This window comes from Lingula anatina, chromosome 2, assembly GCF_051362555.1.
Source record: "Lingula anatina isolate TDL-2025a chromosome 2, LinAna3.0, whole genome shotgun sequence".
NCBI classification, from domain to species: Eukaryota; Metazoa; Brachiopoda; class Lingulata; order Lingulida; family Lingulidae; genus Lingula; species Lingula anatina.
The window spans coordinates 13511126-13528932 of NC_141768.1; the positions used below are offsets into that span (position 1 = coordinate 13511126).

The window sequence follows — 17807 nt, forward strand, 5'->3', positions numbered from 1 at the left end:
CAAATTGCGGCACGATTGCTTTTAAGAAGAACGATTGGTCATGTCACGCGTTCTTTTGGCACCCTTTTCAAGATTAACAGCACATCTTATTTGGAAATGTATATTAAATACTCTTCAAAGTGCTAAATATTACCGTTAGTATCAATCCTTTTCACAACAAGGAGATAGAACGGGTGATAGAAACAGGAGAGTATGTTTATCTTGGGCAAAGATTCAGCTTCAATTAACAAAACACTGGAGAGTCTAAATTTAGACTAAAAAAATAAATGCAGGATGAGAGGCATTCACACAAGACCATGTTCAAGACTACCCTCCCTACTAGCACAAAATCCATGCGTAAGCACTCCTATTGTCGATTTTGATATGAACGCTGCCATATCGTCAATAGGCAGAATAGGAGTGCAAACGTACGGATTTCGTGCTACTTTCCTCCTGCATGAAAAGTGTTCAATACATTGCCAGCTATCACCTATGGTTCTGAGACATGGGCAATGAATGCATCCATAGAACAAACGATACAAGCAGCACAGAGAAAGACGGAAAGAAGTATGTTGACATCAGGCTAAGAGATGGGAAGATCATGAAGATAAAATGGATAAGAGAACAGATCAAAGTGAAGTATGTGCTACTTAGGACTGGGTTCCCATACTTAGATCGATCCACCTGGATCGACCTAACTCCCTGGGGGTTCACGCTAAATTGCTATCAGCTCAAGAGGCTTAAATGTCTGTCACGCCTACCGAATCAGCTAGGGTAAAGATAATCACCCCCTAACTGCTTTACTAGGCATGACAGACATTTAAGCCAGCCAAGTTGACAACAATTTGGTGAGACTCCCATGGGAGATAGATCGATCTATTTTGGGAATGGTCTCTATAATTAAAGAAATTAAATGGAAATGGACAGGGCATCTCAATATAGAATCAAGCATGACAGAAAGGCAACAATGTTGACAAGATGTGGACATAATAAACCTGGGAAGCCTTGTAAGAGATGAAGAGATGGAGGGATGAGTTAAATGAGTGCTGGAAGAACACAATTGGAAGCCTGAAGCCCCAGACAGAATACACTAGAAGCATACTTAGGTCATTGTCCAACAGTGGAACAAGTTAGGCTCTGAATGAATAACATTAAAATGGTAGTGCTAGCAGATTTTTGCATTAATATAATGCATGTATGGATGCCCATGATGGCTTTCAAACTCTGCAGTATTATTTGAAAATTTTTCATTTTTTCATTTTTGACAACACTTTTATTAAGTTAATTAGCACTGAGTACACCAAACATATTGCACTTGAAATACATCTTATCTAACTGACCACATTGGTTACATTAAATCACTCCCAGTTCCAATCGTTCTATCTTGATTTCGACTTCTGGCATAAGAACTGGTAGCATGGGTAATATCATTGATGAAAAGATCACTTTCACACCATTTTGTATTGATCCAAGTATTTGTTTATATATTTCCATGCTTATCTTGGAGCACCAGCTTCATTTACCTCCAGGCTGTTCTTTTAAAGCAAAGTTATAAGTTACTTGACCTCTTCCACAGTTTTAACCTTGTACAACTCTGAAATATTCACGTCTCCTGTGCTATGTACCATAGTTTCCAATGATTTGATCAAATACACTAATCCAAGCTGAGTCTCACACTGAGTATTTACAAACAATTAAATATTATGTAAGTATTTTGTGCCATAGTGGTTTGGGTTTATAGAGAAAAACAACATATGATCTCCAAAGCAAAAAATCACAGAACACTTAAAATTCACATAAACATTACATACATTTTACAATGAACACATTTGTGTAGGTATATAAAAGCAGTTTTTGCAACTGTAAAAAGCTCAAATATGTACAAAAAGGTCCTAATTAAATCTGGTACTACCATCACAATATCATAATGCTACAGCTATGCACATGAGCCCTGTCATAAATACTACTTGATATCAAATACAAATACTTTAAACAGCAAATCAACAAAGAACAGGCTGGTTGATATATAGTTTTTAAAAGTACTGTTATCATACAATGTCAATAAAAAATCAAATGTCCATCAAGGAGCCAATAAAAATTTGGCAGATAAAATGTCGGATGATCTAAAGTGTGTATATAAAACATAAGCCTACAGCTCTTAAATTTATTATAAAAGTGACAACATCAGCTAGAATCCTGAAATGAGTAAGAGAACACAAAATACAGAGAATATGACTCTGGCATCAAATACTGGATTTGATACATATGGGCTACTATTTCATTGGAAACATTTTCCCAACTACTACTGGTTTATATTTAATCTACAATGGAATTTGCTTGAAAAACTTAATAGCCTGTATCATAAAGACAATTGGAATATCAAAACAAGCTTTATTTTCTGCAAGTTTAGATCAGTGGAGTTAAAAACTGGCAATTATTCAGTACATTTGGATGTTTGGCACTAAAGTTGCAGTCCACCACTTATTTTAATCAGTTTTAATATCTCCACAGTTCCAATGGCCATGACAAGTTTAACATGATATGATACAAAAGGCAGACATGTATTACACTAAGAACTACAGATAAGTAAAAGCCATGATATCATTTTGAGGTCTGCCACACAGGTCCTTTGTAATCTTGGAGTTGTTCTCACTGCCAGCATCTTGGATCTTGATCTGTCCATTTCTAGGTTGGACATAGGACTAAAAAGATACATTAATTTCTGAGTCAAAGAGTCACTTAAAATCAATTTTACAATCGCTGCAGTTGTAACTAAAACTGGTCTTTGCAGTTAGACCAGAATAAATTTTTACAACAAAGAGTACTTTAACTCTCAAAAGGTATCATATACCAAATTAAAGTGTAAAAAAAAAAAGAAAAAATCTCATGTTAAATGCTTTTGAAACAGAGTTTAGAAATGCTTTTCGATTGTACACTTTTGAGGCCACTTTTTTTCTTAGTGGCGTATACCAAGTTTTAGTTAGCATTAATTTCTAATACATAAACATTGAGTAAAATACAATTTTTAAGCAAGGGTAATAATTTAATTTGTCTTTAAGCATGCAACATGCCCTTTACATTCTTAGGTTTATGTCATTTACCTTTAAGTATGTAATCTGTCAGTAGGCCTGGAACTGCAGGACCATCTTCTAAGATAGCTTGTAGTACTGAAATTACACACGTGGCATTTTAAAATGGGTTTTATAAGTAAGGCTTCGTTCACATGGAAAGTCTATTTTCTAAAAATCTATTTTCTATTAGCGGTATATCTTGTGATCATGGTCTGTGCCCTGAATATCCCGCAGCGTAATTACTATCAGCGCAAGCCAGTTACTATAAGTTACTGTAAGAAACTGGCTCGCGCTGCCAGTAATTACGCCGCAGGATATTCAGGGCACAGACCATGATCATAAGATACCGCGAATAGAAAATAGATTTTTAGAAAATAGACTTTCCATCTGAACGAAGCCCAAGTCTACTTTTAGTGGTTCTCTGGAGTGCATTTGAAACTACACAATCTAATTTGCCAGCACTAAAGCAATTATCACACGTTTTGGTAGAATATAAAATTTTCCTTACTTGACAGAGGTAAATTTAGGGTATATAATTATAGCTTCAAATTAGATAATAACCAAATAAAGAGTCCATTTACATTTTATGTAGATTTGGAGTTGTTCATTGGTGGGTGTTCCCATTCCTGCATGGTAAGGGACAATGGTCGTCAAGTACTGAAACACATGGTGATTTAAAATAATTAATTACTCATATATATATACATGGAAATGAGTCCTTTTACCTGCATGTATCCAGGTCAAGTAATATGTGCAAGTGAAAACCAAATGGGTGGTTTTATTGGCAACACTAAAGCAAGAGAAAACATGGAGAAACAGGTCCTGAACAGGTAATATCTGAGATAACCCAAAGTCTTGCAACTTGGCACACAATCAAGCAAGATTTGACTGAATTTGGTGGAGATTAATGTCAGAAATAATGGCAGACTAATGAGTGCAGTGCAGCAATGAAGAAAAGCTTACAGAATTTATCTGCAGAAAATTTTCTGATTCTCTTCTCTTATTTTTTGTCCATTAACAGTCTATTGAACAACAACACACACATTTTGTATGTCACCTTTGTACTACTTTTTAAGATGACATTCTCACTGCATGGAGTTTCACATTATCACTGAGAAGTTAATTCCACCTCGTGCAGATTCTTTCACTTTTTTTTGTCTTCTATAGTGCAAGACTTGTTTTACCTCAAATGATTTCCGTTAAATAAAAAACGAAACATAGTATAATCATTTATTCAAAAAGTAAGTTCCATCAAATAAAAATTAAAGTATAAATATTGCACCATTTTTTCCTTTCTTTCTTTTTCTGTTGTTTGTATTTTTTGTTTGATGTCAAATTTCTCTTGTGATAAGCATGGATATAAATTTAAACAGCTTATCCCTCATTACATTTTAAAAAATAGTTTTCATTTCTCATTTCAATCATGATGAAACACATTTTTAGATGTGACATCTGATTTAAGCTGCAATTAGGTACTTCTCTGAAATATAGGTGCAATCTTATATAATCAACATCAAAATAATAACGCAGTGCAAGCAAAAGAAAAAAGGGCTAAAGCGTCGACAGATCACGGTTGCTTACCGCGCCTGGTTCGGCCTCATTATTTCCCTTCACCTTTTTCATACTGTTGGCATTTTTCTTTTTTTCTGTCTGGGAGTCTTTCTTCTTTCTCTGAACATTCAAGACCAGTGAAATGAAGGTGTTTTTCAGCTCCTTTTCATATTCAAGCTCATCTCTTAGTGCAAGCTCATTTATCAGAGTTTCGGAGTAAGTTTTGACTGCACACTCTAGTTCTTCATACAGCTCGTTCAAAGCACCAAGGGATAAATTCTTCAATCCTGTAAGAAACAAAATGTGTAGCACACACATAAATTATGCTTTACATGGAATATCATTCCTGAATGCCAGATGGATATTGTTAATTTTTTAAAGAAAAATGTAAGGTTTCTAAAAGTGATGAGGCTTAAAGAAAGAAATCCAAACACTACAAGTAAAATACTAGTTACTGATAACATTAACATTCCTGTGGTAGGTGATGAAAAAGTAAAACAATAAAAATATCACTCTTCAGTATATCCATTACAGAAATAAAATTGGAAAACCATTTCATAAACCTGACAATCAACATATCAGATACTTTCAATGACATAGATATACAAACCTTTGCTTATATAAACAGCACCAAGTACCATCATAACTAAAATAACCATCACCTATTAAATACTATCTATAACATACTAAACAAAATTATGTCTAAAGCTCATTCACATTTCAAAAACATGGACAGGTTTAAATATCAGAACCTTAATGATACCTGAAACATTGCCTTTAACAGTCAACATATCTATAATGTGATGATCAGGTTGGCAAACTATACCAACATTAGTCTATTTCCTTTTTCTTTAGCATTAATCTTCAATGTCTTCTTCCAAACAGAGCATAAGCCAGCCACCAAAGTGTTCCCTTTCACCACTCAACACACAAAATTAATAGAAAAACTTTTCTTCACATAAAAAAAGACACAAAGATCTTTTTCTACTCTGGAAGCAATATTTGTAAATCCAATCCACTCTCAAGTCAAAGTTAAAAGCTTTCACCATCAATTTTCAATGCATTACTCAGCATTCTACATTTTCACCAGACTAGTCACCCACCCAACACCTCAAGTCATTACTATGTCATGGTCTCTGTGAGTTTATTTCACATAAAACTAACTCTGGAGTTCTACAGTTCTGAAAAATGACTCGTTATAAAGTTTTCAAAAAATAGTTTTCTTTTCAAATGTCTTCCTCATATTTTCAAAACTGGGATATTTTAAGTATACTAGATAACACTACTATGAAACAAACTGAGACCATGAAATAGCCATTAATATTTCACAAGTTTTGCACCTTCATTCTGAACACTAGGAGGTGGCGCTGTCTCACTAGGAACTGGAAAGCAAAGCAAGCACACCATATTAGAACAGTTGGGGTTTATTTATAGACAACTGAGCATTTTGGACAAGTCCCAGCTTAACTAAATTTCCTGCAGAAAATGCAAAACACTTTATCATACAAAAATCAATCAATATTACAAATTGAATTAAAGTTAACTCAAGTCACCTCTCAATTGATTGATTTGACTGATATTTCATATGAATGCTAGTTCTATCTTGAGAGCCATGGGGTAATATTTCAATCAATGAAAGGTTGGAAACAACTAGGATAGAGCTGAAAGTAACGTTGGTATGGCAAGGTCCCATTAATCAAATGGCATGGCAAAGAAGTTGTGTGTGGATATGGCAAAGACTTTTTCTGCAATATTGGGGTTCAAACAGACACTAATAGGCTGAAAAGAGAAAAGTCATGCACATGACTGAGTCTAAAGAGATAATATTCAGGTTGTAAGAGACAATTGCAGATATTGCAATACAAATTGCATATTGAACCAGACAAAGTGTACTTCACATTTGCACTTATATAAATTTGCAAAACAATTTACTAGTTTGTTTCTTCTCCAACCTATACTTAACTAGACAGTGTGATTCACTAAAGGCACACCCAGAACCAAATAGTTTGACCTGATGCCAAAAGATCACACTGCTTCAAAGCATTCTGGTGAAATCAGTTCTACTATTTTCAGTTAATAAGATTCAGAATGCCCCTCAAAATACACTGTATATTATAAAAGCAAAACCATAAACATTTCTTTTAACATTCTAGATTAATTTCCCAGAATATGGCTTGTCTTTAAAAATAGTTTGAATGTTTCACTTTAATACCCAGTAGACTGCACGATCCATTTAACACACAACCCACAACATTTACATATAGCATTTCACAGCAAAAAAAAAAAAGGTGGAGTAATAATGTGTAAGGTATACATTTACCTGGATGCTCTGCAGCAGAAAAAGAAAATAAAGAAAAAAAAAACAATGTTAGTATATGTAAATATATATAGATATTACTTCACACATACTGCATATGATGGAAAGAAAATTATCAGCATTCCTATTTTTCTCTCAGCAAACTGACACAGAAAACCTGTTACCGCCTAGTATTCAATTTAATAACATCATATGGGAAAATTCCTTTAATTTCCTGTAGCAAATAGCTACATTTTGTACCATAATGAAGAGGACCTCACATGGTGAATTTCATTTCATACACTGCCAATATCATATCAAATATTCTAACAAACGCTCCAACACAAAATCTGTAAGAACTGTGCTTCATTAAAATTGAACCACAACTCCCAGATCTGATGCATGTATTAGTATATAAACTGCTGTTGATGGACATAAATTAAACCTCAACAGACCCCTAAATCTTATCATCAGTGACAAAGGAAGACAGATGTCTTAACAATGAAACTTTTAAGTCCTGAATTTACAACCCAAGGGGTTTTAAAGTTCACAAAGAATTGATTTTTGTTCTATGCAGCAACACAACTAGCAGTGGCTTGCATTAGAGCTTAATCAAAATGTCAAAGAAATGTCTTCCCATATGCATTCATTTACACTGTGTAGGTCTACAATTATATGCTTTTTATGAAGCAGACATGGAATAGATTAATTTGGAGGTCTACATGGGCTAATCAATACGACTCTCTGTCTATGGAGAATATAAAACATTTAGCACTGAGGACAGGAGTGATAAAATTTATGATATGGTGATTGACACAAATAAAGTACATATCATATTCTTGCTTAAACAAATCAGCAGAAATGTTGTGCTAAAAAGACTTTTATCACATATACTGCTCTGACAAAAAAATACAGTGCAACCTTCACTACAAGATGTGCTTCAGGACTCAAAGGCCTTATTTGTTTCTCTTCAATGCTACGCACCATATTGCATGTAAAGTAACATAAAATGAATAGTTCATTGAAAGTGATTAAATAACAATTATGCGAATGATTCACCACAAGACATCCATCATCATTGGCCATTATCTTTATGCTCAGGCTATCGATTTGTGTCTGCACAAGGTTCTCAATATATACTTCCCCTTTTAAAATCAAAAGCGGATCAAGTTTGAGAATTTTGGCATGTCCTAATATACTGGCAAATAATTGATAAGTGATTTTATTTGAACATTTGTAATTAGGCATTTTTTGCCCACCCTATATGCATTATCAGTATATTTTCAGCTACTCTAGATATATATGTAAAAACAAAACTAGTATTCAGGCACGGTCAGCTCACAACTCCTATCCTCAACAGCAGCTTACATGAACTGATTTCTGGCATAAGTACCGCATAACCAAACTATTTCGAACAATAAAAATACTTACTATCTTCCACATTTTCTGTAGTTCCATCAGGATTTGTTTTGAAATGCAATAGTTCTGATGACATGGGTGACAACATGTCCACATCTGAAGGTGTCAGTGCAGCTCCAGAGTCTTCCCCTTCCTAAAATAATAGAAAAAAAATATTATTTATCATAATTGTACCATTTCTTATCACAATCTCTTCAATATGAAAATATCTAGCAGATATTTATATGTATATACTGCAAATGTATATTTATACATTTAATTTACATTAAAATACAAATGCTGTCAAGAAAAATCAGTCTTATAGTGCCTAAGCTTCAAGTTAATATTTTTATAAAAATGTTAATACCTAAACTTATTTTGTCTTTACATGGTGGATATTTTAATTGCAGAGGTATTACCTAAACAATCAATCAGTGTGGTAATACACCTCCATTAAACAACTCTCCATTTAGCAACTATTAGCTGGGAAATAATATTGAACTTCGTGTGGGACTCAGCTAACACTGTACATAAAATGCCATTGGTTCTAGAATATGGATATGTCAGGTTGACTAATGCAAGATAATTTATTAAACAATTTACACTTGTACCTTGTCTTTTTATTTAGCTGCTTTCCATGTAATTATTATCCATATAACCATCTATATTAAGAGTAAAATGTTTACTTATAGGGTCCTTGGCAAAATACATTATAAAATATAATCTCATTGAGAAAGCAAACATATTTTAACTAAAAGTTAATTGCCTGCTAGGCTTGGGTTGGGTCATATTGAGATAATGAACATAACATATTAATTCATCTTTGATAAAGCTTCATGAATTTTTCAGTGGGTTAGCTTTTTCTTTGTGTCAGAGTTCATTGTGGAAAATTGCATAAGGTATTCAAGCCACCCACTGAAGTTTAAGATAGTAAAGTGATTCTGAACCTGTAGCTATTTACAAAGCTTAACTGAGGTGTTTGATCAATGGAAAAGGTCATTGGTTTTTTATATAAGAAAAAAATGGCCACTAAAGGACATGGAATGGGTCATCTAAGCATAGATGCTGTTCTCATTTCTATTATTTCCCCTGAACATATATAAACACATCACTAATTACACCTAAAAAATTGGATAAAAAAGTGTACAATCTGTGCATTTACATGTAAACTACACTAACTGTTCATTTTGATTCAATGATTACAGGGTGTTTCAATCAATGCAAAAATCATCTGTTCAAATAAGCTTCTGTCATGAAATTTGTTTCCAAGAAGATTAAAAACCTACAGATAAACAAGCAGAAAGAGATTAATATCTGGATATATTTAATATCTCTACCTTACACCCGAGAGCCAACTAAAGTGATTCTCTAGCAATTTCTTAGAATATAATTGGGAAAATCAATACAATTGACTCAGGCAAGGGAAAATGTGAAACAGACAACAGATTTGATATTTTTAAATACTAGATACAACAGTTGTTCACACCATGGTTAAGTAATGCTTAATTCTTTTAAAAGAATACATTGCAACTTTAGTAAAGACTTTGAGAAAATTTCTAAACTGACAGTATTGACTGTATAAGGATTTAAATGATAGAATGCAGACATTGTCTTATTGAGCTCAAAGCTATAAAGTGAAACAGCGAATCACTGCAGTGCATCCACTGGGAATCTACTCACTCGTAACAAGATAAAACATTGATGGTCGAATATCCTGCTCTTAGAATGATCATACAACAGCTTCCAAAACTAACAGATGTGGTTATATTCCCAAACATACTGGTGAAGTTATAGTGAATCAAATATCAAAAGCCATGGTAGGCTGTAAACCATAGAGAAGATTGATCAAAATGGACATTATACCAGTATTCCCTTAAACCATGACAAAATTAAAAATGCATTTAGATTTTAAGTCAAATCCACGAAACCCAACCAAAAGCCACCATAAAATTTCAAATAGTATAACTTAATTTCCCAAAAAATGATATTTGAACAGACATTTTCTGCTTTCTTTCTGTGCTTTAAATATCCCTAAGCAGTCTCTTTTGAATAAGTGTACAATTGCATGCTCAGCTATACATCCATACATGGGAGTGAGAGTGATGATAATGCAATGCGGAAGCAGTACTATAACATTTAGTGGACTTTTACAAACTGGAGGGACAGATACATGTTTATTTCAACCAACAATTTGTAGATGGTGTGGTCTAAAAGCTACTTTTGGCTGAACAGGCCCCCGTTTCACAAAAAAACTTCATTCGACTAAGAGCTTGGTTACCAACGTAATTAAGTCATTACGTCACTAAGTCCCATTTCACAAAGAATCTAAAAGGTCGCTTACGTCGTTTTTTTCTTAGCTGCTAGTCGACGATGTCTAGCCTCCTCGGGAGGAGACTTAAGTCGGCAAGCTCAACTAAAACTCGGTAAATGAGAGCATAAAAAACAAAAATTTGGAAAGAACATACCTCCTTCAAGATATTGTGTTATAATATCCTTGAATAGCACTGATATTTATGGAATATTGAAATAAAAAATAAAATGCCACTTTACCCTGCCGATCGCATTTATTTTTGTCTTTGACCGCTAGACGTCCGTCAGCAGTGTTCCACGACAAGCTAATGTTTAACTGTTACTTTGAAGTTGTATTGAAGTTAAACTAATCAATATAGTTCAAAAACAAACTTTGTTTGTGTTTTGGCTGACTTTTATTGTTGATAAACGATCGTTCTCGGCCGAAAGAGGCCATGAAACGTCATGTCTTGTGAAACTTTTGAAATTTTACACCTCCTTTTCTTGAAGAGTTTCTCGTGCGCGTCGACTATGGTAAGCACGCCAAGCTAAGACGTTAGATTCTTTGTGAAACACTCTTAGTCGACTGCAGCGTAGTCGACCTAGCTAGGTCACCTAGCTTGAGCTAGTCGACTAGGGATTTAAGATTTTTTGTGAAATGGGGGCCAGGGGATTAATTTGGTTTATGACTTGGCATGTTGACTTTATTTAAGTCAGATAAGTAACTAGAAGAAGTGGTTTATAAATCTATGCTCACTTAATATGAAACTTTAACTGTAAGTAGTATAAGATCACACATAGGTGCTCATAATGGGCATGTCAAATAATTCTATTTGGGCTGAACAAATTTTTAAAAATGATTTAAAGAAGCACTGGAGTAAATATTTTATCATAAGTTAATGGTATTGAAGATTAAGTAAAAAGCATTAAAAAACACGACAAAAGATATTATAATAAGGACATGAACACCAATTTATCACTGCCTTTGACCTGAAGATATCTCTCTTCATCTTTATTCCTGGGGAAAACATTTGAATGCAGAGGAGAGACAAATTAGATTGATATGTGTTACAGTCTATCCCCAATGAGGTTAATAGCAACTGTCAAATGCATAGTGACTAAAACAGAAATCCAAAAACCAATCTGAAACTATAGTGTTATCTCAGTCTTCAATGGAAAAATAGGGAAGACAGCTCTAAATCAGTTTAAGGTTCAACAAATCTAATCAATGGCAAGACAATCACTATCCTTGAATAGTCTAAGACACAGCCTTCAAGACAAACTGCCAATCAGTTATTGGATGCCAGTTCTACTAAAACAAATTAGTTGCTTTTAATTGTGTTTAAGAGTATGCTTTAAATGTCACTTTCCATAATAATGTATTGTCAACATTTGTATGTCCCTGGGTAAAGTTCTTCTCGTGGGGATGTTAATAAGTCTAATCCATCATAAATGCAAATTCACATCTTAAACAAAAATAATTAATGTAATATTGAGCAATTAAGTTTTCCAAGTTCCAACAAAAATTGTCAACTCTCTTTCACCATAGATAATACTGACAATAATAATAATAATAATAATAATAATAATAATAATAATAATAATAATAATAATAACAGTACCAATCTATTTCAATAAACTGTGCATTTAGTTTTAATGAAATATATAATCTTTACACCAGACAAGGTAGTCCAATTGCTCCATGTTATCCCCATCAAAAGTCATCTCATTGAAAACTGTGCCTAGCATTTATTTTTCAAAACCTCTTGTAAACTAATATTTCAATGTCAATTCTCATGACAGTTCAACTGACATCTGTAACTCACAACTATATAATTTTATGATCCTTATCGAGGTCAGTTTTGCTCTTACAGCACCAATAACACGGAAAGTTAGAAAGACTGGGAATTCATAGTGTAACTTACCAACATCATGTCCTCTATTTCCTTGATCACTTCAGCTGCAGTGAACATTGGCTCCTGTTGGAGACTGGAGACAATGAGGGAATGCAAGTCAAAGTCATGTTGTAACTCTTCATCTTCTGAGAGATCCAAGTCAGGAGAGTCACAGTCCTAAAATCAGAGATAACAGTTCCACAGAAGTCTGCCTGTGAGGTTACTTTTATTGGAGGCCAGTATACCCCTCATCCCTACACACTTGTTAAGACAGAAAGAGTTACTGAGACTAAAAAGTAATTATTATTGACCAAAGAGAAGGGAATTCATCAGGTATGATAAAGAAACGAATTATAATATCATAGAAAGTTTTTTTTATCTGTCAAATCTGATCTTGGAAAAAGATGTTTTAATCATATATTTACAGCCTATACCTATCAAAGAGTATACCAATTAATACAGACTGAAAGGAATATCTGAATATGATATCAATACATGAATTTTTACACAGACATTAATCTGGTTAAAATAATCCGAATTCTATTGCATCATATCATTTGTCTATTTATGCCAAACATACATATCCCCTTAAACCATAAGTCAGTACTATTATGATTCAAGATTGTACCCTTTTTTCATCCAGTTTTAAAGCCTTGGTGTGCAGCTGCCGTGTGTATGTTTTGGACCAATCAATTGGTAGAATGTTCCCAAAATTTCCTGTGATGGTCCACCACATTCTGTAAAAAGAAATATAACAAAAAAATTAATACTAATCATAAAAAATAACACATACCCCTTATGTTTTCCATCCTCTCTTGATTACACTATTTCCATTGTTTAATTACCTAAAAGTTACGAAGTAAAAAATAGTTCTCAGATGTAGGCCTACATAATATCTCTTCTATGATACAACAACTTAGCATGTTCATAAAAAAATACATTATAGTAATATGTCATTTACCGTTGGGGATGTAATGGGAAAAACATACGGCAGAATTTAACATAATTTCTAGGCAATTTTCCATGGATCATTTAATTACAAGACAATTTTCAAATGTAAGGCTTCGTTCACATGCAATGTCTATTTTCTATTTTCTATTTTCTATTTTCGGTATGTCTTATGATCACGGTCTGTGCACTGAATATCCCGCGGCGTAATTACTGGCAGCGCGAGCCAGTTACTATAAGTTACTATAAGTAACTGGCTCGCGCTGCCAGTAATTACGCGGCGGGATATTCAGTGCACAGACCGTGATCATAAGACATACCGAAAATAGAAAATAGAAAATAGACATTGCATGTGAACGAAGCCTAAGTGAAGACCAATTTTAATTATGTCATATGTAAATTATTATGACCGTATTTGGTTATCGAGTTCCACATTTAATTTCAATCTTTACCATCTCATACAGTAGTTAAAACCAGAGGTCAATCTAGAGCTTGCATTTGCCTAAAGAGATCGCAAGTAAATAGGCAAAAATGGACTAACTCAAAAAGTTAAGCACTTTATTGTCAATCATCAATACACTGAAAAAGTCAGCAGGAGAATACTCTGTAAACACAGAAATTTGATAAAAGCTTCACTACATCAGCAGGAGGGAGTGGTTTGATCTATACAGTGCTACCACTACAGATCAATACTGATGTTCTGCTTAAAGCTGGCATCACTATGCATATAAGAACTCCCACTGTAGAAATCAATAATACATATAGGAGCATGCCTTTTAGATATTAGAACACTTCAACTGTTTTGTTAACAAACAATTACTGGTTAAATTGACAGTCAACCCAAAGCCATGTCATGGAAAATGCATTTGTAACAGTGAATTCCACAAGACAGAAATAACTGTTTGCTTCATGTGTGCAAAAAATTATTTTAGCATTGATCTTATCTGTATTGCAGAAAGGTTCTGTTTAGTGCAAAAATTACACTTACTTCATCATACACAGTCTAAAGTTCAGCAGTCTTTTTGCCATGGTGGCCTGCCAGATATATCATTATGTAAATCAGATGACTAATTCCCAAGTGTTATGAAAATTGCAGGCAGCAGTGCAAAGACCACCTTTTTTAAACAAATGAATTAAGAAATATCAAAGCTGATAGAAGATAAACTGCACTTGGAATGCAATCAATAGTCTTAAATATGTTTTTGTTTTGTAATGAAGATTTATAATTATAATATATTCCCATCTACGAAATGCTATTATACTGCAATATGGCAAAAAGAGATAGATTGACCTGAACATAGAGAAAGATGGTATTGTTTTGCAGCAATTCCTTGGAGAGTTCATTCCTTGGAACTCCTTCCTAAGCCTAAAATGTATTTATGCCTTAACCAAACTGCATGTTCTCAACAAAATAAGTCAATATATTAAGTAATCATGAAGTAATAAAAAAAAAGATTAAGGTGTCCTTTCCATCACCTATGCATACTGTGTTGAATTAATTCACAAAATTAACATTTATAAAATAATAAAACCCATGTACACACACTTGTAAAAAATATAATTTTACATCATTTTAATTTGACATTTTATAATTGTAAAAAGTATAAATTTATTATTATTGCAATTGTAATAATAATATTACATCTCATTAATACTATTTTGAATGTGGTGTCAAATTGTCTTTTCTGTACGATAATACCACGAATGCTTCAAACGATTGTCTTTCACAAATTATACTGGAATTTTTTAGATGATAGAAATGTGAACATTTATATGCTCGTATTCTGGTTTCCTTTACATTCAGTTCTGTATATATATATGAACATGTACATTTTCCATGTATTTACCAAGTATAGTACATATTTTCCATTGGCATTACCATATGCACTGTATATCAACCAAAAGTCTTTCATATCAGCACATTTTTCAGAGGCTGTTTTGGAAGACACAGTCTGTGCCCAATACTTTTCATCTTACAGGCCATCCGGGCCACCAGGGTCTGAAAATCTACTGGCCCTAACCAAACTTCACTGGTCAAAATCCAATTAAAAAAAAAAAAAAGAAAACTTCAATTACCAGGCTTCCTGTTACAAATAAGAACAAAAACATGGGATTTTCATAAGTTTATTTTGAAAAAGACTACAGCATTTAGCCTGAATGTTCAAAAAACAAATTGGAGTAGATCTACATGTTACAGCCGAAAAAAAGCTACTGTCGGTACTGGCCCAGTCAAGACGAAGTAACTGACCGTTTTTCTGAATTTCACGGGTCCGGTCCGATTTTTACTGGCACTGGCAGTCGGGTCAATGGTTAACGTCGCAGACTGGTGACATTTTACAACTGAATCGTCCTTGAATCGATTGACATTTTCTTAAAATTAAGGTGAAGTAAGACGGTGATAGAGAGAAAGACAACAGTGAAATCAGTGGATAAATCAAGAGTGAGCAAAGCTTGACCTATATACTTACTGACAATCATTCATTATTTCTTCTTGGCTTCGAATCTGTACTGGGGCGAATTTTTCTACCTTCTCGTCATAATTTTTGAAACATTTGGTAATCTTTTCATCAAAAGAGTTCACCAGATCTTCTAAAGATCCTGATAAAGTTTCATTAAAATTGTCCACCGATTCTCGTTCTATCCGATTGTCCACACTTCCTGTTGTTTTATTTGAGTTTTCAAGATCTGAAGCGGTTTGAAAGTCATTGAATTCATTCCACTCGTCGCTTTCGAACTTTGCGAGTGGAGCTTCAAACTGCAGCTCCGCCATGTTTCCAATCGTCAGCTCTTCCCAATGAGGTCATCGGAATCATAAAGAACAAAGAATCGAATACATTTAGACGAACATAAGGGAAACGAATGCATTTTAGACACGATGCCAATTTAACAATCCTGTCTTGAAATAGAATTCTATGACCAAGTTTTATGAATGCCACAAACACTTTTAAGAGCGTTGTTTCAACTGCTTGATTTGCATTGGTTTGTCAAGAAATGTTCACTTCATTTCGGTAGACTAAATTATTCATTTGATTTTCTAGTACGTACTTTCACTCACTTCCGGGAAAAACAAAGGGGCGCCTCCCACATCTACTCCGTATGTTCACGGTATTGCTCACAATTTCTGCTCTTATCCCAAATGCAAGGGTTATATAGTTACTTGTTTTAGTTTTTTTTTACTTTGACTTGTTCCTTAAAATATCTAATACAAAATTGGGCACTATTATTTGGCAGCAGGTAATTCATTTATCCGATGCCCAGAATTTTAAGCTTAATTTCCTGTTAGTTTATTAAAAAATAAAGGCTAAATGAATTCATTGGCATGGGATTTGGTCCATTCTTTTGGCTGAAATTTGTCACATTCAGGAACATTTTGAGAGAACAGTTTCATTAGCTCTGTATGTATCAATTCAAATTATTGTTTTTCTTTTTATCAAGAGCTTGTAAAATATGTGGGTATTACCTCCAATATTTCTGTGACTGTCAGTCACCATCATCAGGGAGTAAATGACTATGGTCATTTCACCTGGCAATGTGAGAGCAATGTGGGGTGACATATTCAGTCAAATGTGGAACCTGTCAAGGAGAATACATTGGCGAGACAGGAAGACCATTAGCCACAAGAATGAAAGAACACAAAGACTCAGTGGCCAAAAACAACTGGAAATCAGCCCTTGGAGAACATACCTGCAAACATCCAGGTCACCACATTGATTTTGACAGCCTGAAAGTGATAGACAGGGAAAACTGGACATTCCAAAGAAAAATAACAGAAGCTGTACACATGAGGACCAAACAACCAGACCCGAACAGATATGGGGGGGGGTATGATCTACCAGCTATCTACCTCACGGTGCTCCAGAGGGATGCAGAGGAGCCCCGGGGGTTGGGGGGTGGGATATAACAGTTACAACACAAGGCCAGTGATTAGGGGCAATTGACCTGGATTTTCATTCATTTACTCCCTGATGATGGTGACTGACAGTCACAAAAATATTGGAGGTAATACCCACATATTTTACAAGCTCTTGATAAAAAGAAAACCAAAAATTTCAAGAACATTTTGTTTTGAATAAGATTACTTTTTCAAGCAAGGGTGCACCAGCTGTAGCTCTGATACAAGGCATTTAGAAAATTGTTTATTCAAGATTACAAGACCCACACAGTTTTTCTTTCTTAGAGAATTATACATTTATAAATCAAGCATTTATTAATGTAAAATGCACATGTACTTACTGTTTAGGAAATTAAGTTTAAAATAAACTAAAGCCCTAAGAATGAACAAAATTACTGGTTTTCAATCCAGTCAGATGATTTTATTTTAAGTAGAGCGCACTCTGACAAAGTTAGACAGAGGTAGACTCTAGTCCCAGCAGTTTGAAG

The 17807-nt window shown here is 34.0% G+C and overlaps 1 protein-coding gene across 4 annotated transcripts; it reads right to left on the reverse strand.

The window, feature by feature from the left end:
* Positions 1-1229: 1229 nt before the first annotated feature.
* LOC106155632 (fasciculation and elongation protein zeta-2) lies at positions 1230-17194 on the reverse strand. Of its 4 annotated transcripts, none has more exons than XM_087003614.1 (9): positions 17112-17194; positions 13108-13216; positions 12510-12656; positions 8329-8449; positions 5942-5983; positions 4632-4888; positions 3632-3707; positions 3081-3146; positions 1230-2681 (listed from the first exon to the last, which is right to left on the reverse strand). In XM_087003614.1, exons 1-9 carry the CDS (start codon positions 17177-17179, stop codon positions 2665-2667), a joined length of 903 nt encoding a protein of 300 aa, XP_086859740.1. In that variant the 5' UTR covers positions 17180-17194; the 3' UTR covers positions 1230-2664. The 4 variants fall into 4 exon arrangements, with proteins under 4 accessions (XP_086859740.1, XP_013385999.1, XP_086859739.1 ...); XM_013530545.2 differs by lacking the exon at positions 17112-17194 and adding an exon at positions 15896-16337; XM_087003613.1 differs by lacking the exon at positions 17112-17194 and adding an exon at positions 15896-16303 and having other exon boundaries at positions 4665-4888.
* Positions 17195-17807: the final 613 nt, after the last annotated feature.